General features: G+C 34.2%; 2 protein-coding genes across 2 annotated transcripts; one reads left to right on the top strand and one right to left on the bottom strand.

Annotated features, from left to right (window-relative positions):
• The first annotated feature begins 1,803 nt into the window (after positions 1 to 1,803).
• On the top strand, positions 1,804 to 3,110 carry LOC127130307 (uncharacterized mitochondrial protein AtMg00810-like). The gene is made up of 3 exons (XM_051059339.1): positions 1,804 to 2,526; positions 2,871 to 2,888; positions 3,048 to 3,110. Exons 1-3 carry the CDS (start codon positions 1,804 to 1,806, stop codon positions 3,108 to 3,110), a joined length of 804 nt encoding a protein of 267 aa, XP_050915296.1.
• Positions 3,111 to 11,178: 8,068 nt separating this feature from the next.
• On the bottom strand, positions 11,179 to 18,436 carry LOC127126117 (uncharacterized). The gene is made up of 2 exons (XM_051054976.1): positions 17,481 to 18,436; positions 11,179 to 11,722 (listed from the first exon to the last, which is right to left on the bottom strand). Exon 1 carries the CDS (start codon positions 18,163 to 18,165, stop codon positions 17,530 to 17,532), a length of 636 nt encoding a protein of 211 aa, XP_050910933.1. The 5' UTR covers positions 18,166 to 18,436; the 3' UTR covers positions 11,179 to 11,722; positions 17,481 to 17,529.
• Positions 18,437 to 25,614: the final 7,178 nt, after the last annotated feature.

Genomic DNA, 25,614 nt, shown 5'->3' with positions numbered 1-25,614 from the left:
ACCATGAGTGAAGACTCTTGGTTATGGCATAGACGCCTAGCTCATGTCAACTTTGATTTACTAAACAAAGTGACTTCAAAAGATTTAGTAATCGGTCTACCAAAAATAAAGTTTTCAAAAGACCATTTATGCGATGTAAGTCAAATGAGTAAGTAAACAAGAGTCTCGTTTAAACCCAAAATCATTGTTTCAACTTTGAGACATCTTGAGCTTCTTCATATGAATCTCTTTGGTCCCTCAAGATCCAAAAACATAAGTGGTAATTACTATGGTTTTGTGATAGTAGACGATTACTCGAGATTTTATTGGGTCATCTTTTTGCATAGTAAATATGACTTTTTCAGCTTTCACACAATTTGCAAGGTTATCCCAAAATAAGATGAATTTAAAAATAATTGTTATCCGAAGCGATCGTGGAGGTGAATTTGAAAACCACCTATTTGAGAAGTATTGTGATAAACATGGCATTGAGCATAATTTTTCCGCTTCAAGAACTCCACAATAAAACGGTGTTGTGGATGCAAAAATCGTGTTTTAGAGGAGTTGGCTAGAACTATGCTCAATAAGGGTAATCTACCTAAGTATTTATGGGCCGATGTCATTAGCATGACATGTTATGTATTAAATAGGATACTAATACGTCATGTTTTAGACAAAACTCCTTATGAACTACTAAAGGGTAGAAAACCAAATCTACCGCATCTGAACGCTTTTGGATGCAAATGTTTTGTTTTAAATAACGGAAAGGATAATCTTGGAAAGTTTGATGCAAAATACGATGAAGGTATCTTCCTTGGATACTCTCAATCGAGCAAAGCTTATAGGATTTATAACAAAAGATTACTTATTATTGAAGAGTCGGTACATGTCACTTTTGATGAATTTTATCCGAGAAGTGTCGGGAAAGGTGTATCTTTTCATGATGTAGGTGTATCTTCACAAGACATTCTCAAAGAACCCGAAAAAGAAATTGATCAGCCTAAAACGGTGGACCATGAGAAAGAAAAAGATAACGGTTGTGAAAATGAGGAGGTTGAAAGTTCAAATGCAGTGGACGATCTTCCTTTGGATTGGAGAACCTCCAAGGATCAATTAATAGACAACATACTTTGAGACATCACCAAAGGCGTGACAACACGCTCGAAGATAAGTAATTTTTCTTATCACTTTGCATCCGTTTCACAAGTCGAACCTAAAAACGCAAAAGATACCTTACTTGATGAGCATTGGCTTATGGCCATGCAAGATGAATTAAACCAGTTTAAAAGAAATGATGTATGGGACCTTGTCTCTCATCTGCGAGATCATCAAGTCATTGGCACTAAGTTGGTTTTTAGAAATAAACTCGACGAAAATAGAGTGATGACTAGAAACAAAGCCCGAATAGTTCCTCAAGGTTATAACCAAGAGGAAGGCGTTGATTATGAGGAAACTTATGCTCTGGTTGCTCGCCTCGGGGCTATATGCCTTTTACTAGCTTATGATTTCTCCAAAGATTTCAAGTTATATTAAATGGACGTGAAAAGTGCTTTCCTTAATGGATATATTAATGAGGAAATGTATGTTTCACAACCTCCCGATTTTGAAAATCATGAGTATCCTAATCATTTTTATAAACTAAAACGAGCTTTGTATGGTCTCAAACAAGACCCTAGGGCTTGGTATGAGCGACTTAGTAAGTTCTTAATCGACCAAGGATACTCTAAAGGGAAGGTAGATACTACATTTTTCATTAAACATTAAGGAAAACATACTCTTCTAGTTTAAGTTTATGCTAATGATATCATCTTTGGTTCCACTAACATGCAATTAGTCAAGGAGTTTTCTAAGCTAATGCAAGGTGAGTTTGAGATGAGTCTCATAGGGGAGTTGAACTACTTTCTCGGTCTTCAAATCAAGCAACTCAACGAAGGTATGTTCATGTGTCAGACAAAATATTGCAATGAGTTGCTAGAGAAATTTGGTATGAAAGATGCAAAGTCAATTGACACTCAAATGCCCACAAATGGAAACTTGGAAAAAGATGAAAATGGTAAGGATGTTGATGTCAAAAAGTATAGAGATGTGATTGGATCTCTTATATATCTTACTGCATCTAGACCAGACATTATGTTTAGTGTGTGTATGTGCGCTCGTTATCAATCGACTTCTAAGGAATCACATTTAAAAGTCGTAAAATGTATCGTTAGATACCTTCATGGTATATCTAAGTATGGGCTTTGGTATTCCAAGGGAAGCGATTGTAATTTGGTAGGTTATATCGATTCAGATTTTATCGGTTGCAAATCGGATAGGAAAAGTTCTAGTGGAACTTGCCACGTGTTTTCAAACTCCTTAGTAAGTTGGTATAGCAAGAAACATGTTTTTGTTTCTTTGTCAGCTATCGAGGCGGAATACGTAGAAGCCGATAGTTGTTGTGCTAAAATATTGTGGCTCAAACAAAAATTACTTGATTTTGATATTAAACTACAATGTATTCCTATTATGTGCGACAACGCTAATGCTATTGATCTAACCAAAAATACGGTGTTACACTCTCGCACTAAATATATTGAGATATGTCATCATTTCCTACGTGAACATGTTGAAAAAAAAGGTGTTGTATTCAAGCATGTTGATAGCATGTTATCTATTATGAGTTCTTGCATGACATATGTGAGATTGTTGTTTATACGCATGTTATGTATTATTAGTTCTTGCATGATATACGTGAGATTATTGTTTATCTAAACCGGCATGAAATATGTTTGAACATGTTATAATGTCAACAAAATTCTTGTAGTGTGTCATTGTTATGATAACATTTCTATTTTTGATTTGAGTCGTGATAAATCTAAATAATCGCCTTGCTTTAACACATATGTGTGCAGCATTCGGGAGCAATAAAGGTATATGTCATGTCATGTAAACGTGTCATTTTTGAAGCAACTCTAGATTTATTGATTGCATTGCATCCTTCAATTTTCATGTTTATTGTATATGTTATTTGGCATGATTTGTGACAACTATATTATATTGTTGCTTAAATTCCTTTTATTTATGTTTAGGCGTTTTCAATATTTACATCATTCTATGTGAATGTTGTTTTATTGATGGTTTTATCTTTGTAAACACCTATGTGTGTCATATTAGTATATGTGTGATATAAGATACTTCTCGTGGACTGCTGTGTCTCTTTTTGATGTTGTCAAAGGGGGAGAAGCATCTGCAAGATGAAGTTGGGATGCATACATTCAGGGGGAGCCTTCATGAAGACACGAAACGCATCGTCTCAATTTTTTCCATTATAAAAAATGGGGAGTATGTGAGTGCAATTTCCCGTTAGATGTATTTTGTATGATGTCAAAACTATGATACGTTAGCGTTTAAGTATATTGGACGGTATCCTCTGAGTCTTAATGTGCATCTTAGCATTAGGAAACATAAAAATATTTTGGAAATGATTTAGAAAAGGTTTCATAATTAAAAATAGGTTTTTATGTGAAAAATAGGTTTATGTGTCGACACATACATGTTATGAGTCGACACATGTGAATCATTTTTAAAGGCTATAGCTTCTGTTTTATGAGTTGACACATAGAAGAAAAATTCTTCTATGAGTCGACACATACGAGTTATGAGTCGACATATGTAGGTCAATTTTAAAGCATGTAGCTTCTGTTTGATGTGTCATTTGTATGTGCCGACACATAGGTCGACACATGCATCAAATATGTTGACATATGACTTACATAGATCGACACATGCAACATATTTTTCCAAAAATTCATGACTTTTTCAAATCTTTTGCATTCCTTTTGCCTTCAACCTGTACACATATATATACTTCGTACATGTATTATTTCAAGATATAAAACCAAGAATATGCAAAGAGTTCTCTTCATCTTCAACCTACGTTCTATGCATACATACAAACAAACTACACATAATTATTTTTTATTTGGGTGTCATCTAGAATCAGTGTTGATAACGTCCATTTTAGGTTGTTGAATTGTAAATTGGATTGAGGATCTTTGGGAGTTTCAAGTAAGAAAATCAAGATGGGGTTTTCCTTCAAAATCAATTAGGGATTTAAAAGTTTTGGATAAGATTATGCAAGTTGGATTCGATCGAGTGAAAGCTTTGAAGAACATGGGTTTCTTGCAAAGGAGTAGCGTGAGACAGTGGATCATCTTGGTAAATATTTGGTGACAACAATACGTAATTTGGATTCGACCGAGTGAAAGCTTTGAAGAAAAGAGGTTTCTAGAAAATGAGTAACGTGAGATGATGGATCAAATTGATATTATTGGGTGGCTTGATCAATCTTAAATCAAGGGAAGAGAAAGTGTTAGAATCAACATCAAACTTAGAGTTAGTGGGATTGTATTGTTACATTTCTCATCTAAACTACAATTACAAAGGTTAATTTTCAATATCTCAATTCAAGTTCGAATTGAGGAAGACGTATCCATAGTGAGGCCGATTAAGGAACTACCTAAACAAATTCTCTGTCTCTCTCTCTCTCTCTCTCTCTCTCTCTCTCTCTCTCTCTCTCTCTCTCTCTCTCTCTCTCTCTCTCTCTCTCTCTCTCTCTCTCTCTCTCTCTCTCTCTCTCTCTCTCTCTCTCTCTCTCTCTCTCTCTCTCTCTCTCTCTCTCTCTCTCTCTCTCTCTCTCTCTCTCTCTCTCTCTATATATATATATATATATATATATATATATATATATATATATATATATATATATATATATATATATATATATATATATATATATATATATATATATATATATATATATATATATATATATATATATATATATATATATATATATATATATTACTTTTCATTTGCAAATTATTGAATTCATCGATTATGCAATCAATACGTTTGGATAAACTTTTTGATAACCTTTTAAAAAATATTTTGTTAAGTTGATCACAATCTATTAGATTGTGGTTGGATTTGCAAATCAACAAAATCATACAAAATTCTAAATTAAATTGATTACATACAAGGTGTTCGATAATTTGTCTCTATTGTGTTTTTTTGTATTTTGTCATTGGAAATGGACTTTACTATTAGTGTAGCATTCAAGTGATTGTGATTAAAAGTATTTTGGTCAAATTTGTTCTTAGTATCATAACTCGATTCTATATACGCATATTTGACCTTTTCTATAGTGGTTCGGTTTCGACGAATCGATTCGGGTCACTTCCACTAACCGTTAAATTTTTCAAAATATTATCTATAATATTTTTTAACTTGAGATCTATTCACCGCCTCTAAATAAGTCGTCTTCGTCTAACCGGATGAAAATGCCCAAAGACATGGATTGATTTCTTCTAAGAGGTCGAATAAGGGTGTGTTTTGTGTGCAATGAAGGCGTCTTCGTTTGGACAAAATTCTATTATTCAAAAAAGAAATAAGATAGGTTTAAATTTGATTTGTTAAGATTGAATTTGATTTAAATTTTCAATAATGTTCAATTATTTTATTAGGTAAAGGAGGATAAAATTATAAATAAAAGGGTTTAGATAATCAACATTAAAGAAGAATGTTAACCAAAATTTGGTATACTCTCTCTATATTGGTGTAAAGGAGGGGGGTTTTTCACGTGAGAATTTCACTAAGAGTGCAGTGAACATTTAAACCTTTAAAATTCTATCTTTTATGTTTTGATTTTCTTTTTAAATATATAGTTCAGATTTTACTGCAGAAATATTTCACTAAAAATGATGTCTCTCATTGGTATAGGAACAGAGAAGTAAACATTCTAACCTTTAAAATTCTCTCTTTTTTATTTTTTTATTTATTTTTTTAAAATATATTTCCTCTGACCTTATTTATAAAAAAAATCTTCTAAATTTTTTAATTATAAATGTATCTAAATGTTAACAAAATATATCTACATTTAATTCATTTGTTTTAAAAAATATATGTATTAATTATTTAATATTGATAGTAGAACACAATTTAATTAAGAATATATTAATAGTTATATTATTTTTTTACATAAAATCAAAAAATTAAATATACTTAACTATTATTTTAAATATACATAAAAGTTATTTTTTTTCTTATAAATTAAGTCGAAATAATAGTTCATATTTCACCTATAAATATATTTCACCAGAAAGGATGCACTCCCATTCGTATGTGAGAATTTCACATGAGATTGCGTGCAAAATCATTGAGATTAATTGAAAAAAAAACATTCATGATCGGTATTGAATAATTGATACATATGTTATATAATAATGATCAAATATTCAATGATTTTTAAAAAAATATAATAATGAATGGAAGGTTTATAAAGAAGTTTTAGTGGAATATAATAAACTCAAAAATGATATACATATTATTAATTTGGGGATAAAATTAGAATACAATTAATATACATATTAAAATTATAATTTTACATTGAAAAAAATTAAGTAACTGCTATTTTAATTATTTATATAAAGTGGCACTTAATATAAATTGGGAGGATTTATTAGACTGTTTTTTATTAGGTGTGTGGAAAAACAACCGATTATCCATAACCAAATTGGTATCCAAATGGTTCTACTTTTAAAAAACCAAACTAAATGCTAAAATAAAAATTTACCCATTATAAAAATTTGATTTTGTTATTGATATCCAAATTTTACTATGCATTAAATTTTTATGTTCGTCTGTTTTTATGTTTTATCATATTATAAATCAATTTTATATTTTAATTTTTTTTAAAATTTCATAAATAATTATTTTAAAAATAAAATTCAGAATTCTTTTTTCTTTTTACAAAAAATATTACATTTGGATGTTTTTTTTCAAAAAAAATATATTTGATATTTTTTTCTAAATAAAATTATTATTTTCTTCTAAATAAAAAAGATATTTTTTATCAAAAATATTTTGTATTTTTTTAGTAAAAGAATGTTTTTTTTTTAAAAATAGATTTTCAAAAAGGTTATTTTTTTAAATTTTCAAAATAAAAAAAAACTTTTATTTTCAGAAAAAAAATAATTTTAAAATTTTTTAATTTTTTATAATTTCAGAATAGAAATTATTATTTTATTTTCAAAAAAAACTTTTTTTTGATTTTCATTTTTTTAAAATAATTTTTTTTCAGTTATTTTTATATTTTGGAATAATTTTTTTTAAAGATTTTTTCAGAATATAATTTTATTATTTTCAATCTTTTTTTTTCTTAATATTTGATATTTTTTTCTTAAAAAAAATTGTTTTTTTTATATTTTTTAAATTTTAAAAATAATATATTTTAAAATCTCATAAAATTTGTTTATGAACAATTATGAGAGATTTTATAAGTTTGAACAATTTTTTTATGAATTATTTATTTTATGAACAATTATGATTTATAGAAATATGATTCATAATTATTTTATTTTATGACCATTTTTATGTAACACACCATACTTTGGATTATTTTTAATCGAGATATTATTTATGGTGATTATAAAAGTCAAATTTAAAATAATTTTTTAAAATAAATATTTTTTTATATAAAATAGTTTTATAATTAGTGAAAATAAAAAAGTTAGTTAAAATAAAATAAAATTATTTTTGATATAAAATTGACTTTTTTAAAATATAGTTTTAAAAACTATTTTTTAAAAAAATTGGTTTTGAAATTAATTTTTTTAAGAAAATAAAAAATTAATTTTAAAAAAATTGATTTAAAACTATTTTTTTTAACTACTTTTTTTTTTGTTAAAAATCGATTTAAAACCGAATCGATCCACTTATAAACCAGTTTTAAGAAAATAAATTGATTTTATGAAAATGATTTTAAGATCCAAACCGAACCATATATATGGTTCAATTTGGTTTGATTTATGATCCATGCACACCCCTACTGTTCACAATGGATTATACATCAAATTGATGCCTAAGTAAACTCGTGCGTATCACTTATATTTTTTAATACTATCATCTTATAAACCGAAATAGGCTGTTGCCGCTTAAGTGTGTATCAACTATTTAATCTTGATCACACTGCTAAAAAGAACAGATTTAATTTTCTCAAAACTATTAGTTTTTGTTTTAAATAGGAACCGTTCGATCAAATGCGTGAATGCAAAGATTGAAATACATCATTATAGTTTCAACAATTTATTTATAAAATAAGTCATTTCAACTATGAAAAGGCTGGTAATAATGAGCGAAAACATGACATGTGTAGTAGGTAGAAAAATGCAATGAATTTTTAAATAAAAAAATGCAATGAATTTCCAAAGACAATTTACATGAGAAGATCAACAACTATCTTCCATAAAGACCACGCCAATGACTAAACTATGTCGAATATCATAAATGACAAGCTAAACAAATCTTCCCATTGAAACAAGTGAGGTCATACATTAATTCGAGAAGTACAATGCCTATTCCTACAAGTTTAATTTCATCTAGAACTCTATTTTCTATCCTACTTCCCAAAGATTGCTCTATTTGCACTATGATTAAAAGGAGTGATGTGTCATATTGTCATATCACATGTTCATATTTCCATTTTTACCTCTTCAAACACTAGTTAGTGATCACTATGTTCATTTCATGACTAGGACTATGTCTAGGATTAGGATAGGTAGTCTTTGTTGACTAAGAGAAACTACCTAGTAACTTCGTACCTAAAAAATTTATTGACTTCTTTACATATTTAGCAGTATATTCGGACTTTCAGAAAAGAAGCTAGTAAAAACAAGTAATCTCAAGAAAATGACATTTTTGAAATGTCAAGCTGGAATAAGACTTGGAACATGACAAGCAATATAAATGCCCTGTTGTCTTCACTGCAACTTCGCAGCACCTTACAATGTCGACAGCATAGGAAATAATAAAGGAAACATCCCTTTCAAGATGACCCATTCTTTGTTTTCTAATAATTAACATAAATCATGGAAATTCTAGCACCTCCACCACACGTAAAATACAATTGCAGCAATTATCGCGCAAAAATATTGTAATAAGTTGTACACAGTTGTTATATGTAAATAATGGACCGGTGAATTCTTTAGTAAGTTGAATAAATTAGATTGAGAGGAACAAAACAGTTAAAAAGTATATAAAAATTACTTAAAAAGATCTCGAGATTGATAATTTAGATAAAATCATGATATTTAGATAAAATCATGATATATGATAGAATATTATAATAAAAATTGATTGAATTTAATGAGATAAAATTTGATTGTTGTATATAAAGATGGAAATTTACCATCCAACTATAAGATTAATTTGTCGTACGAAAGTAAATAATAGATGATCGAACAATCAGGATAATAAGAATGGTGTTACGCATGAGAATGTTACGATAGATAAGTGTTTGTACAAGATACGATTAAAAATTAAATTGTATGAGAAAAAAATTACAACAACCCCTTTGTGGAAAAAATGGAAAAGTCGTTATAGTCGTTTGAGAATGTGCAAAGGAATACCTTCTTTTCTTTTTCTTTTTTGATTGAGCAAAAGAATACTCTCTAAACACCAATAAGGAGGGAAAGTGTATAACCCAATAACTTAGGATGAATAAACCGAGAAAAACTATTGACTAAATGTTGTTTACTTAAAATAATCATTCTGGAATTTAATCCTCAACTATCACTTTTAATAATTTTTCAAAAGATAAAGAAATCTCTCGGAACTAATTATTTTCAGTAAAGAAATCCTCTTAACCCAATTGTTCTTCAAAGGAAAAAATTTCAAAGACAATTTATATACGGAAAGAAATATTTCCAAAGGCAACAAAAAAATATTCATAAAACTCAACAAATAGGAGAAGGAGCTCCTAAAAATCTAATATCAGTCCATGATAAGTAGCATGACCGTTATGAAACAAATGGTCATATTAGAATACAGTCGAAGAAACAACTTAATGAAGGCTCAGTTAAGCATGTCTATAACCAAGGCTTTTAGATAATACGGTGATTAGCTATGATTCAACCATAACAAAAAAAAAACTTATTTAATTATAAATTTGAGGATATGTTTTTGTATTGTAATTTATTTTGCACATCGTCGCAGACGACAGCCCTGTGTACAACATTAAAAGAAATTTTACTTCAAATTATAAATTATCTATCTTCGAATTTAGTTAATAAAAATATTTTATAACGAACGAAAGCATTCGACTGCTTCTATTAGTAAAAAAAAATGACTGAGAAGAAAATCAATTTTACTTCTATTAAAAATAACTATTTTACTCGTCTATTTCATACAATATGCCCTTTGCGATGTGAGAAGAACGGGACAAAGGGGTATGGCAAAAAAACAAACTTTGGGATTTAGACTAGGATGCTATTAGATCATCACCACCATAAACATACACATCATCTTCAAAATTATTGCTATGTGCAAATAATGCTTGGATTAGTACTTGCTATTTTATTTCGCAAATTAGCTCGTCATGATATTTTAAGATTGATTCCCAGTTCAAAACTACAATGTCTAACTCGGCATGATATTTTAAGATTGATTCCCAGATCAAAACTACTATGTCGATCATTTTATGTAAAACAACCATGCTTCATCATTAACTGTATATACCAATTACTTTAAACTCTCTGAATCTCAAATCAAAACAAAAACAAATCCTTGGTTACAGGTAACCTCAAGAAGTTACTAACTCTAAGGGAGGTCAAATAACAAGCCTAATGCTCCGTAAAGATATTTAAAAAATGTCGCAGCTTAACAGTTGAAATGGCCCGATTTAAAATAACCAAGTAATAAAAAAAGAAACTACTTTAGAGAATTGTCAACAATACAGGCTTCAATCATACCTAGATGTCCGCTGTACCAATTTGGAGTGTGTGCAATTGATCCACAAAGTATAAAATTTTGTTTCGGCCTGCAACTCTTTATTTAATGGGTCAAAACTTGCAAAGTATATCTGGCCCATAAAGTACTGTGTAACAGAATATAGCACATATTCACCAACATTTCGCTCATAAAGGGAAGCATTCTAACCCAACCATCAATTGTCCCTTATAACTTGAGCTATTCCCATGTGACTAAAAGGTACCACTAATCTAGTTAATTTCTCAATTAAAAACGCCATAAATCCTTGTCCAACAGATACAAATGGACAGGAAGACAACTCAGAGACAGAACCGGTAAATACAGCAAATCTCACATCTGAGTATACGGCGGAACTATTGACCAAAGACACTAGCAAGATAGTAAAACAGAATATAGACAAACAATGAAGCTCCATTCCAAAGGCAATCAAACAGCTAGAGCAAGTAAAATTGAAATGTAAACTTGCACCTTGAGTTAACCTACCAAGTCGATTTATACATATACAGGAATAAATAATTTAAGTTCCCTTCAAAATCCCTTTCATCATTATGTCTGTGTATGTGGTGGGGGGTGAACACATTATGGTTGTACTCCATAAAATTTGAGTTTCCATAGATTAGGGTTTAAACTGGCCAAATTGAAGAACATTAAAACAACTTTGTATAAAGGAAGTACATGGCAAATTTGATTAACAGATTCAATTCAGTTAGACTCCAGAATTCAGAGGTTAGAATCTAACCTCTGCGTTACCATATGAAATATCAAAATAGATGGAACTATAGAGCATTTGTTTTCAAGTTATGATGCCACTACACAAACAAATACCTCTTTGTAATTTATTACGCAAAAAAGCCAGCAAAAGCAAAAAATTAGAGGGAAGAAAAACCTGGATACTTTGATTCGCCGAGATCTATGAAATGGCAATTCTGACAAGGTTCTGCACCAACCAAAGAAGAAATAAGTTACTAGTTACTACCTAGTCACGGGCTTCAAAAAATAATAATTCATTCGGATTATGAAAAGTCAATATTGTTTTATGACAAGCAGAGGCCTCCAATTAAGAGGGTGTATGTGAGGAAACAGAATGCGAACAGGTGATCCCTGTCTTATGAATTAGTTAAGATGATTATAAAGTGCAACAGAATGTGTAATTGTGATTCAGTGACAGGAGAGAGAAATAAAAGGGGAAGAGATGAAAGGGGGAGGACATTGAGTGTGATCATTGTTGTGGGAGAGTCTTGGTCTCTCGAATACCAGGCGTAAGGGTATGCATTATATCTTTTACCCTAGCCTAGTTTTACTACCCCACCAGTATAGAATTTGTGAATTAGGGTTCTTCAATTAAATTTCAACTCAATTGCTTTTTTAATCCAGTTATTAGTACAATTTATAAACTGATATCATAGATCCATCCATCTAGAAGCTGTGGGTATCATGTGAAGCAGGATTCATAGTTGGCATAAGAATGGAGAGAAGATTAGGGTCCATGAAGATGGTGCTCAGGGAATGGAATTGCATGAGAGAAAGAGAGAAAGAACAAGTTTGAGCAAGGCAACAGGGAGAAATTCAAGAGACCAAATAGGATTTGCAAGCTATGAAGCACGGACTCTGACACGGACATCGGGACACGACACGGACACTCCGACACCGCTACATATACCATAGTATTTAAGCTTCATTTATCTATTTATAATTAAAAGAGTTAAAAATATTGTCATCAAAATTAGTCTTTAATTTTTCGTTGATAATATTGCTTTGATACATATTCAAAAGATGTGTAAGGTATTGTTGAAAACTATTTTTTTATAAAAAAACTTGTCTGAATTGTTTGATATGGGTTGTATGAGTCTCATACGGGTGTCCGACATCGATTCTAAGAGTGTTGAAACAAAGAAAAAATCTATTTTTTGGGAGACACTTCTCTGACTTTTCCGACACGTGTCGTACGGGTGTCATACAAGTGTCGGACACCGACGCGTGTCGGACACCACGACACGCCTACTCTTAGAGGTGTCCGTGCTTCATAGTTTGCAAGATGCTAGGCTAAAGAGGTTTGTAGAAATGGAGAACCTCACCCAATTGGTGAGCATTGAGCAGACGACCCAAGAGGCGAGAGAGGCTCTGATATTAAGCCATGGCAGAGGAGCACATTGTGCCAGGCAAAGGTGCTAGTTTATATGTCGATAAGCATCTTCAGAAAAACTGGCATTCCTAAGTTTTCAGGAGATTATGGAATTGATAGGGTCAACAAATTATAGTGCTAGTTTCTCTCTTCACTCAGAATCCTAACAGAAAAATTTCTTTACACAATTCACATCTCGATTCCCTTAACACAAACTCTCCACAATATCGGCTTGGACAAATGATGCACAAACTGACCCTTTGAGCGAGCCCACCTTCTCATGGGGGATCCAATCAAACTGTGTCTTAGGTGTGGTGAAAAATATAGACAGGATCATTTCTGCATTAAAAAGCAGTATCAAGTGATGTTAATGGAGGAATTTACGGAGGAAGAGGACGTGAATGGGGATAGATTCATGGATGCTGATCAATGAGGAGCAACATTTTGGGGAAAATATAGACCCGGTCATTCCTTTCATAAAGACAAGCAGTGCCTTTATGCTAGTGGAATAAAATAGATGACCCATGGATGAGAAGATTGGAAGCCAGGAAAGTAGGCAACCTTCCAAAGCATCAATTCCAAGTTTTAACAAGAGAGGGGCTTATCGGTGGCTGGTCCAATTTTATCAGTATTTTGAAGACAACAAAATACATGACGTGAAGGTAATATAGGTTACTATGTTTGCTTTGACAAGAGAAGCTTTTGAATCGTGGTCTTCATGGAGACAAAGTAATCAGAAGGCAACTTGGAAAGTTTTTGAGAAGGCCATGAAGAAATTTGAACCAGACCTGTGGGCGTGCAAGCTAGATTCAGAAAATGAAGGACACAAACAGAGCCATATATGAAATGCAAGACAAGAAGCAAGACCTAGAAACATCTGAAACTGAAGAAGAAATCAGAAGTGAAGAGGAATATGAAATGACACAGATCAGGAAATACAACGAAAAAGAAGACAGCACAGAATGTGGTGTGCGAAGACCAATTTAAGTATTGCAAGGGAACGATCAAGATGAAGGAAAATATTGAAGGAAAAGAGAAGCTTATTCTATTGGATCCAGTGAAAGATGCGGTGAGATGTTAGATGGTAGAGAAATGTTGCTTCAAAGTGCGGGTTTCAAGCATGTTTGGCAATCTGCTGACTTAACCATGACCATTGCACTTAAGAAAGCTTGCATCATTGAAAATTAGAGAATTATGGTTCAGAAATGGACCGACTGAGTGGCCACCATCTGAATTGTTAGTCCAGCAGTCTTCATTGTCGAAACCTCTGAAATGTAAGATACGTGTGGTTGCAAGTAAGAACGTCCCAGAGTTGCAACATACCGTGTACGCGCGGACGTGATAAGGAAGGTAAGCAGTGGAAAGGTTTAGGCACAAAAGTTGACTTATATTTTTTTCCGTGATGGGCTCAGCTCCGCCCAAAGATTAGTATGCTGTCCAACAAAAAAAACTTGAATATCTACTTAGCCAAACACGACTTCAGAAACACAGAAATTCTGCACTACTCAAAATGGAAAAGACACCCGTCAAGCTCTGTTATCTGGCCAAAAGTAGCACCCGAAACAGAGCATTTGAACCAACACACGTCTATGTTTTTTTTTGGCAAAATACTACCAAAAATAGAGCATTTGATCGTGGAGGAAATTATCCTATTTCATTTTCATGTGCAACTCAATTAATCTGCTTCAAGTTATACGATCCAGAAGGATACAGTTTACAACCATACCAAATAGGGGCTTTTTTAGATTTTGAATAGTAAAGGGGCACCTAAGTGGGTCTTGGTGGAAACAAGGCCTATTAATGCCATGCTTTATTTTCGGGCCAAAAATGCCGCACAAAATAGAGTATCTGATCCAAGCATAAGTTCTCATGTTTCACACCTTGCGCTGTCACTCTACTTCAAGTCTTAACATTAGGACTTATGAAAGAAAGAAGCATAAAACTAGAGTCGGGGTAGAATTTATGTAACATTAGTAGGCAGCTTATTTTATTATTAAACGTTATGTACAGTAACTGCTGAAGCAAGTTAGAATAACAGATATAGGTTGAGAAGGAGAAAAGGGAGGGCCTTTGGTACTTTGAATGTTGGTTAGTTTGGGAGAGAGTAAACTTTGTAAATCCTAGAGGTTGTTATGAATACAACTCTGCAGATAATACATCAGAATACTATTAATCATAATACCAGTTTCGTTCAATATATCTCTCACCCTTCCTTTTACCCGTTTATATCATATCCAACAAATAGCTGTATGGAATTTTGCGAATGGGTTAAAAGAGATGAGTTGAGGAGCTCGCAAATCATCCTCCAGAAAGAGCGTACATGCTTGTTTGGGTGCCATTTTATTACTCACATACCAACACAGCCTGAAATATTTTATTAGCTAGGGATTGATGAGTGAAGAATAATTCAAATGCTCCAATACAAAAGTACAAGTGGATGGTATTTTCAAAGAAAATTGCCCAACTAGATGGGTTTCCCTGATTAATAATTTCGAAAAGAGATCAGATTTTCATGAGTCATTTTTGTAGTTAGCGGTTTAAGAAGGCAGGCACAATTGTAATTTAGTACAATGTAACATTAACAAACAGACAAACAAGAGTGGTCAATCATTATTTGAAAAATTTATTGCACTGCATAACAAGCACAGGGCAGGTTGTGTTGTGTGCCACTGAATTCTGGTTCAATACTAACTTACAACCAAATTGGAGACATTCAATGCTTTATATGAGCATGATTCTTCTTTAATGTTGAAGGGACTACTATTCTCTACGGGGTTGGGATTTGGGAAGTAAATTAGCTTCCATTTACAATAGCGGTTTGTCCAAATTCTGCAACGCTTAAATAATTTTCAAATTGTACAAGTTACAAACCCTAAGCACCGTAAAGTAAACTCACTTATTAATTGCTCCTGTATAAACTTGGGTAGCTCGTATAGACTCACAGAATTGTGAGTTTGAGGATGATTGACCTAACACCATAATGAAAATGTTCCCTATGCCTAAAATGACTGTGGTTCAGTGCATTTTTAGAAGGTAAAAAATGCACCAACGGAATAATAAGGGTCCATAATGCACTATACGTTAACCTAACACTTGTAGCACTCGACTCCATAGATGCATCTAACATCCAAACACGAACCCATTTGCAAAAAGAGGTAAACAGTGGTCTACTGAGTCAAAATCTCATAGCTCCTAACATAACCAAAGTCACAAAGCAGAAAATACCAACAAACCTATTGTTGTAAGTTTGCAATTATCCCAATAGGCAATGAGTGAGTGAATGCAACTCTCATGAGCTGAAACCTAGCTTAGGAGAGCTCAGCCTCACCATAATCCAATCTTTGGTAATTTTGAACCATCTTATATATCAACTTATCCTGTGACTTTTGAACTTATTATACTCTTTTTATGTGATATGTTGCGGGCCTATCTTGTAATTTGAGAATTTATCTCAATTTTAAATTGTGAATGCTATGTTTGTGAATTAGTTGGGTCTATGTATGAACTCATCTTAGTTTAGTTTATTGATTGCTTAAATTTTGTTAATATGATTTGCTTTATTACTGAATTTTAGAGTGGTGAATATTTACAATGCAAATAGTAATTGTGCCTGGATACCAGTCAAGGCTATAAGTCGAGTCCCACTAATTTTACTTATGTAAATTTTCAAGTTTGATAACTTCAGTTGTGATGTTAGTAGGGGAGCAAATCAAAATATGACTCATGGGAGAGAAGATGCATCAAATGTGATCATTGTTGTGGAAGAGTCCTGGTCTCTCAAATACCAGGGGTTGAACTATCCATTGTATCTTCTGCCCTATCCTAGTCTCGCTACCCCATTGGTTCAGAATTTTGGGAGTTAGTGTTCTTCAAAAAAAAATTATTCAATTAATCTTCTAATCTCTTTTTTATCATTCTCAAACAAATTTGTGTTAATATACTATGTGAGGAAACAAAAAAAAAACAAAAAAAAACACTTCACCAACATGGTTGACATTTTCAAGCATACCAGAAAAAGCAACATGGTGAATGGCATCAGTCAATGAAGATGCTAAGTATAATATGTAGAAGTCATCATAACACATGACCCAATTGCAAACACAATTAAATGTCTATGACAATGAGGGATAATACCACTCAATGTGTGACATCAATTTATACAAATAAACTAAGGGTGATTGGTATTGTACAGTTATTTTCACACCAAAGCACCGAATTAGACATCAATTCCTGGGATTTCAAATCACATGCTTTGGTTTCAACTTTCAAATTTAAAATAAAAACCGTTCAACACAAACATAGATACCCCCAAGTATAGAAATCATAGATTCCTAGTAATCCTACATTCCCAATTTCCCATGCTACTAACGTTTCAAACATTGGCATCCAGGTTTCTAAGTATGAAAATGCATGTCTACAGTATATCCACAAAGCTCAATGCAATAGAGATTTCTTGATTTTCATTACAACAAACCAACAAGTTTCATATCATCACTAGTTCTTCCTACACGCATGGCATAACAAAGAACAAAACCAATAAGTTTAAACAAGCATTAGAACATGGAAATGCTACCTGAGACAACAAAATCATGCAGGACGTGCTTCCTCGTTTAAAAATTGTTTCAATTTTTGGTCCCTTGTTGTCTCTCATCCAAAATCCGTTTCACACAATCGTCAGAACCCAACAACTCACTAGCCCTCCGAGTATTCACGCCGAATTCACCACCAATCAAACACTTAGAACTCATTTTATTTGTTGGCATTGAAGCCCATCCAATCAACTTCACAGCTTCCTTTGAACTCAAAACCCCTTTCCCAACCTTAATCCTCGCATCCCTAAAAGGAACCAAACACTTTTCCCTAGCTAAGCCAACACACTTCTCTTTCGCCACCACGAAACACTCCTCCATCTCGCGTACTTCACAAATCTCTCGTTCCTTCAAATCAGAGAGTTTGGGACCAGACAGAGCCTTCCACCAAGGAGGCTTGCACTTCCTGGAAGCATTGATGGCACAACCAATCCTTGCCCCTTCCTCGCATTGCTGAACGATTTTGCGCTCGCAGGCTATGAATGCAGAGGCCCAAGCTTGTGAGTCTCTGAAGGCCAGAACGTAAGGACCCGCCGATGGATCATCGGAAGGACTTGCCGGTAACGGTCCTCGAAGTAAGGGGATTGGGCGGTCGAATTTGAAAACGGTTGATGAAGGTGAGTACTCGTCTTCAAAATTCGTGCGATCTTCGGATGCATCCATCGCCATTGTTAGGGTTAGGGTTTGAAAGGAATGTTTGTTTAATTGAGAGAAGAACTCAAAAAATAAATAGTGCAGAGCAAAAGAGAATGATTGAGAAAAAATCCGGCTTCTGATAAAAGCAATTTGAATGCTCGATCGTGATAACACCGTAGCAGGGTGGCTACTGCCGCTGCTGCTTCCGACACCGGTTTTGTGTTTCTATATCCTGGGAACCATCTTCATTGTCGCGTCTTTCAATAGTAGAGATAAACATTGGAGAAATACATGGAGAAGTAATTTCATATTCTTAGAAACAGATTTTTAATTTATTTAAAATTTAATTTATTTTTTAATTTTAATTTATGGGATTGTGATTATAAAGGAGAGAGAAAATTTTATTTTTATTTTTTAATTAATAAAAAATTATAAATGATTATGTGTAAAACATTTGTTATAGTTGTTTCAGAATTTTTCTAAACAGTGTCAAACCGAAGGCAATTCGAATATGTTTTAATTTTTTATTTTAAAATCTATTTTATAAATTTATTTTAAAGAAAATATTTAAAAAATAATAATTTAAATATACTTTTTATATCTTATTTTAGTTTTTTTACAAATTAAAAAAAGAAATTATCTAAAAAATAAAATTTCATTCAAAACGTAAATAAATCTTATAAAACCAATTAAATTAACAATTCAAATTAAGTCAAATCGAAGAAAAAAAATTGATTTTTTGTGGGTAGTTAATTCACCTTTTTTATTGTTTAATGTCTTTATGCAGGTTTGATTTTCTAATAAAGAAAGGAAAGCTCAAGAGAATAAGACAAAAAGAGTTTAAAAAATTAAAAATTCTATTTTGTATGGCGCTTTTCATCTCCCGAGTGAGGCGTCTATAAGTATTTTCTTTACCTCTCCTTATCTGAATTAGAACATTGAGGTCAATTTCCGATTTTTTTACCAAAATAGTCCACTTTTTTAAGGAAATTCCCAAAATACCCCTAGTTTCAAAAAAAATCCCAAAATACCCCACTTTTAGGAGGAGTCGTCAATTGAATTGGAGACTCCTCTTAAAACTTGAATGGAGGCGCCAATTGGATTGGTTAGGGCAGGTGCCCTAGCCAATCCAATTGGCGCCTATGTGTAGGTTTTAAGAGGAGTCGCCAATTCAATTGGAGACTCCTCCTAAAATGCATTTTTTTGTGTTTTATGGTATAAGTGAAAGATAAATTTGATATAATACGACTTGATATTAATAAAGTTTGGAGTTTACACAAAGAAACCTAATGGTGATGACTGGGATCACCTAACCGACCTCTGGTCTCACATCCTCTAGTTACCCTAACCCTTGGCACTAACCCACGTTGACGATTCTGCACCGGTGTTTGATCATCTGAGGGGCCAGGAGCGTCACTACCAACTACAGGAGAAGGTCCGTTGAGGTATTCAGACAAGTCAGCATAGTTTTCAGTATGCATTGATGGTGTACCACCGTAGCTGAGCTCATGACCCATGCCAGAGAAGTTGGGATGTGGTTGACTCATGGATGGGCGACCGGGACGGTTGAAGGGAGACATGGGTGTGAATGATGCGTCGAGGAAAGGTTGGAAAGGTTGTTGGGGTGTTTGGTAGAGATAAGGTTGTTGAATGTTTTGGTTTTGTGATGTTTGGGCTTCTTGGCTACGGTAGGAGGAGGGGCGGTTGGTGTTTTGGCTAAGGCGACTTTGGTAGGGTGATGGTGTGGGTGCGAAGCAATGTTGGGTCTCAGGTTGATGGTCAATTTGTTGGTGGTGGTATGGGGTATGCTCTTGGTATTGGGGTTGGGTGAATGGCATGTTTTGGTTGTATGTTTGTGTGTTTGTGGAACGAAAAGTTTGACGGATAGGGGGTTGTGAGTAACCGGGCTGAGAATGTTGTTGGGGGTTAGATGTTGATCCTTCTTGTGTGTAAGTTGTCTGGCGTGGGTCGTATAGGTACATATCTTCGGCGATGAACTGAAAACCAACTGATTTGTACCAAGCCATATAAGTACGACTTGGTTTTACCTCAGTTGGCATGACTGCGTCAGTTAAGACATGGTCATGACGGTGCTTCCATTTGCGACACTCCGATCTTGCGAAGCTTTGCCATGGATTGAAGTTCCATTGGTCGTTAACTTTACGCATATGCCATTCTCATAGGCTAGCTGGGGGATCTGGGATATTCTGGACCATACCGAACTGCAGCTTCACACGATCGGTGTTGTGCATCTCCACAGTTGTGAACCGTATTATCGGTGTGCATGCAGTCCATACGGCTGCGTCTTCAGCGTTTACCTCATGGTCATGATCCAAATTAAGGTATGGACGCCAAATGAACTTAAATGTTAAAGAAAATAGGATTATAAAGAATGTAGAAAAAGTTAACAAAATATAACCCAACTGTAACTTCCTATTCTATCTACATGTCTAAGTAGAGGTAAGTACATAATATGCATGCTAGAACCACTACCTTCGGGAAATAAAAACGATCCAATTAACAGCATAATATAACACCTAGTTTTTATTATTCGAGCATCTTCGGTAGAATGCTCATCTAAGTATAAACTATTATAGTATGACTTAAGGCGTGAGAGTAGTATACCTTGACCTCTAGCATTATCATCTAACAAATCAGTGTCTAAGAGCTCCATGCAAATTGAATTTGCATAGTTGGTCTTACCATTAACAGCCTTACCTTTAATGGGTAGTCCTAAAAGCATGTAGACGTCTTCTAACGTCACGGTACACTCACCGGTTGGGAACCAAAATATGTGTGTCTCTGGTCTCCATCTTTCGCATAAGGCTAGAATGAATTTGTTATCTATGGACCAAGACAAAATCTTGCTAATATGACCAAAACCGGCGAGTTCAACATAAGGTTGAATCATCGGGTCCATATGGACATATTCGTGGACTCGAGTTCGAAACCTTGATACATCCTATAAAAGAAAGAATAAAAAACTTGACTAAGTTGGTATGTCAAAATAAAATCGGGTTGGTGAAGATGAAAGATAAAAAGTTAACAAAAGAAAAAACTTACATATGTTGCGATGTTTGCAACCGTTCCTCTATGTGCTTCGCCCATTGTGAGGATAGACATTTTGTTGGGGGGTTGGTGTAGATGAAACTAAAAGAAGTTGTTGAAGATGAAATTGTAGAAGAAGTATTGTAGAGGAAGTAGTGAGAGTGATGGTGTGGAAGAAGTGTTGATGGAGTGGATGTATTTATAGGCAAATGGATGGGAGCATGAAAAGTTGTGCTTGCATGGTGTCTCCACTTGAATTGGCGACCATGTATAACCTTTAAGAGGGGTCGCCATTCAAATTGGCGCCTCCATAGGGACATGCATGCAAGACCTAGGTCTGATTGCTTGGTTTCGAGGTCTGAATGCATGGTGTCTCCACTTGAATTGGCGCCCATGTGCAAGGAATAAGTGGAGGCGCCAATCCATTTGGAGTGTGTGTTTGCATGTCTGACACGTGGCTGTCTTGTCTCCTGCATGTTGAACAAGTCACTTCTTGATGGTTGACACATCATCTCAGAGTATCTTGCATGTCCGAGACACTACACTCACATTCATCTGCAGTAAGAAAATAGTTTTCATCTGCACAATGTCATCTTCATCATTATACAGTGTCAACGTTCACTGCAACGGTGAAACATACGAGTCTGAGCTACATGGTTTTTGTTTTCGAAACACTAATACCATTAGAATCACGATAAAGAGAAATGCAACATTCTTGCATTTGAAAAAAAGAATACAATCCTTTATAGGATCGGGTATTGTGTCAAAGATCACATATTAAAATCCAATATTTTTTTAGAATGGTCAATGCAAGTATTTCCCCCTTAAGGTACGAGACGATGAAGATGTTGAATACATGTTTGTTAGTCATGAACATTCAGGCTGCAACTATATTGAGTTTTACATTACTCTTCAACCATGTATATCATCTCAACAGTCTCAACTAACCGGTCAGGATGAATCTGGTGAAGATGATCGACAATGGTCAGATGACGTCAACCCAGAAGCAGAGGCAGAAGTGGATGTCGTTGATGAAGAAGAAGAAGAGACCGAGATACAGGTTGATCACATGCTGAACAACGACGATGAAGATGATGGTCAACCACCACCAATACCTCCTAGTCATGTCTACAATCCGCCTCAACATATGACAAATATGGATCTTCACGACGATGAAACATCCAACAGTGTTTTCTATAATCCGTATCCGAGATCAGAAGGCAAATTAAAGGTGGCAGACATGTTTCGTACCAAAGAAGAATGTGTTATGGCAATCAAAAAATTCCACATGAACAACTCTGCTGACTTTACAGTGAAACGCACTGATTCTAGAAGGTATGTTATCGAATGTCGTAACATGCTTTGTAAGTTTTGTTTGGCTGCGTCTTACAAGAAGAAAAACGGCTCTTGGGAGATCGCTTCAATAGACCCAGTGCACAGTTGCATTGCAACTAACGTTGAACAAGATCACGTAAACTAAGCGCAGCTTTGATATGTCAAGACATTCTGCCGATGGTTAATAATGACTCATCAGTGAAGGTGAGTATAATTATATCCCATATCAGAACAACATATAATTATACTCCATCTTACAAGAAAGCCTGGATTGCGAGGACAAAGGCTTTTGGGCAGGTTTTCGGCAACTGGGAGGATTCATTCAAGGAATTGCCACGGTTTTTATGGGCACTAAAAACATATGTCCCAGGAACTGTGGCAATTATGGAGACAGTGCCAGCAATGATGCCATACGGAACCTGTGCTACAGGTAATAGAATATTTCACCGTCTCTTTTGGGCATTTGACTCGTGCATCAAAGGTTTCGCATTCTACAAACCTATTATTAAAATTGATGGCACTTGGTTATACGAAAAATACAAGGGTACTTTGCTCATGGCGGTTGCACAAGACGGCAACAACAATGTCTTTCCAATTGCCTTTGCTCTTGTTGAAGGTGAAACGACTGGTGGATGGGGTTTCTTTCTTCGACATCTCAGAACGCATGTGGCTCCACAAGCCAATCTCTGTTTGATTTCTGATAGACATGTTGCCATTGAGAGTGCCTACAACAACCATGACAACGGATAGCATGATCCTCCTTCTACACATGTCTACTGTATCAGACACATTGCACAAAACTTCATGCGTGCTATAAAAGATAAGAATCTTCGCAAAAAGGTGGTGAATGTTGGGTATGCTTTAACTCAACCGTCATTTCAATATTATCGTGATGAAATTAGACTGTCTAATGAAGACGCAGGGAGATGGATAAATAACATACCAGTGGACAAGGGCATTTGACAGAGGTTGTCGATGGGGCCACATGACAACAAACATTGTGGAATGCATGAACAGGGTTTTCAAAGGAATTCGAAATCTGCCGATAACCGCCTTGGTAAGATCAACCTATTATAGGTTGGCTTCTATGTTCGCAACCAGAGGTGAAAGATGGAGTGCAGTGTTAATGTCCGGGCAAGTATTCAGTGAGTGTTGCATGAAGGTCATGAAAGAGGAGAGCATCAAAGCTAGCACACACGTTGTAACAGTCTTTGACTGTCATAGACAAAATTTCAGCGTCCAGGAAACAATGGGCAACAACGAGGGGAGACCAAATTTAGCCTACGCTGTTAGACTAAACAGAAGTTGGTGCGATTGTGGAAAATTCCAGGCCTTCCGCATACCTATCTCCCATGTCATAGCAGCATGCGCTTATACTCGTCAAGACGCTTACAACCATTTATCTGATGTGTACAAGGCCAACACCATCATGAATGTATATACTCAAAGCTTCTCAGTACTACCAATGGAGGATTACTGGCCTCCATATGAAGGAGATATTGTTTGGCACAATGACGAGATGCGTAGAAAGAAGAAAGGAAGGCCAAACAACACACATATAAGAACAGAGATGGATTCCACAGATAAAATGATAAGATTATGTAGTATCTATCGTCAACCAGGACACAAAAAGAACAACTGTCCCAATCGAGGAGCATCATCTAGGTCTTAAGCTTTTTGTAACATTGTATTTCGGTAACATTCAATCATTATATATCATTAAGTTCTTGTTACAATGAGGTTCACAACAAACATCAGTACCAAACATCTGAAAATATTAATATTTCTAACCGATTACAACAATCAAATTGATGTCGTCTCGACCGAACATCATTTCCCTAGCATCCTTATCAGCCTTCATTCGCACCCAACCAAAGATACTGTCAAGTCTCTCAATACTTCTGATTTTTTTCCCTTCTGGTATTTTCCCATCTAACCAACGAACCAGCTCCCTCTTCAGTTGATCAAACATGGTGATGTTCCAAAACAGCATCAGCATTTGAGGTTTGTCTCTCGCATAAATCACCTTTCCGTATCGACGACAAACACCAAACATGATAGCCAAATGATTATATGAGATGTGGAACAATTAGTCACACAACGCATCTATTTATAAGATAAAAAATGCATTTTAGGAGGAGTCTCCAATTGAATTGGCGACTCCTCTTAAAACCTACACATAGGCGCCAATTGGATTGGCTAGGGCACCTGCCCTAGCCAATCCAATTGGCGCCTCCATTCAAGTTTTAAGAGGAGTCACCAATTCAATTGGAGACTCCTCCTAAAAGTGGGGTATTTTGGGATTTTTTTTGAAACCAGAGGTATTTTGGGAATTTCCTTGAAAAAGTGGGTTATTTTTGTAAAAAAACCTCAATTTCCAGTTTAAGTTTGCGGGGTATTTCTTTTATTTTACTGCATTCTTTGTTTTGTTTATGTGTGTGATTATTGTTCTGGTGAGATAGTTTCAATTGAATAAAGTTGCATATACCACTCTTAAAACACCAAAAAACTGAACAAAAAAAATCTAAAAAGACTCGTCATTTTGATGACTTGTTGAGAAAGTATATAGGATTGTTATGAAGATTCATTAAGTTTAGGGCCCCGTGAAAATCGATAAAATTGATATTACTCGAACACCCTTAGTTTCCCATAATTGTCATGAGTTTAACGCGTGTTTTGTACCATAGTAATCGAATTTTGAGAAGTATTTCCTGAGTAATTTGTTATGACAGCCCGACACACTTTAGATTCACATGTATGTATGATTGGTTGAAAAATAAAAAGATCTTAGCACCAAAAATGATGAAAAAGACGATAAAAAACAATTGAATCTTCTAAGTTGGGTAACCCTCACCCGGTTATTCAACCCAACGGTGATTGAACCACAAACATCGTCCCAAAGTGGACAATAAATAAGCACACAAAGTGTGTAATTTCATCAGTAAATAAAGATAGCAATTGTTGCTTATCTGGTATATAAACAAAAAAAATTAATCAATCTTGTGCATGTGATGATTATCATAATTCAAAGTGCCTTAAATTGATTGTCAAAATGAAAAGAGAAGAAAATTGATAAGAGACTTAAGTCCAAAGCGTAGC

The sequence above is a fragment of the Lathyrus oleraceus genome, chromosome 3, assembly GCF_024323335.1.
Source record: "Lathyrus oleraceus cultivar Zhongwan6 chromosome 3, CAAS_Psat_ZW6_1.0, whole genome shotgun sequence".
Classification (NCBI taxonomy): Eukaryota; Viridiplantae; Streptophyta; class Magnoliopsida; order Fabales; family Fabaceae; genus Lathyrus; species Lathyrus oleraceus.
The sequence above is the reverse complement of the archived record's forward strand: the minus strand, read 5'-3'. Positions and strand labels throughout refer to the sequence as shown.

Bases quoted from the DNA above. Each gene is read 5' to 3' on its own strand.
- LOC127130307 (XM_051059339.1), top strand. From the start codon at position 1,804: ATGCAATTAGTCAAGGAGTTTTCTAAGCTAATGCAAGGTGAGTTTGAG.
- LOC127126117 (XM_051054976.1), bottom strand. From the start codon at position 18,165: ATGGCGATGGATGCATCCGAAGATCGCACGAATTTTGAAGACGAGTAC.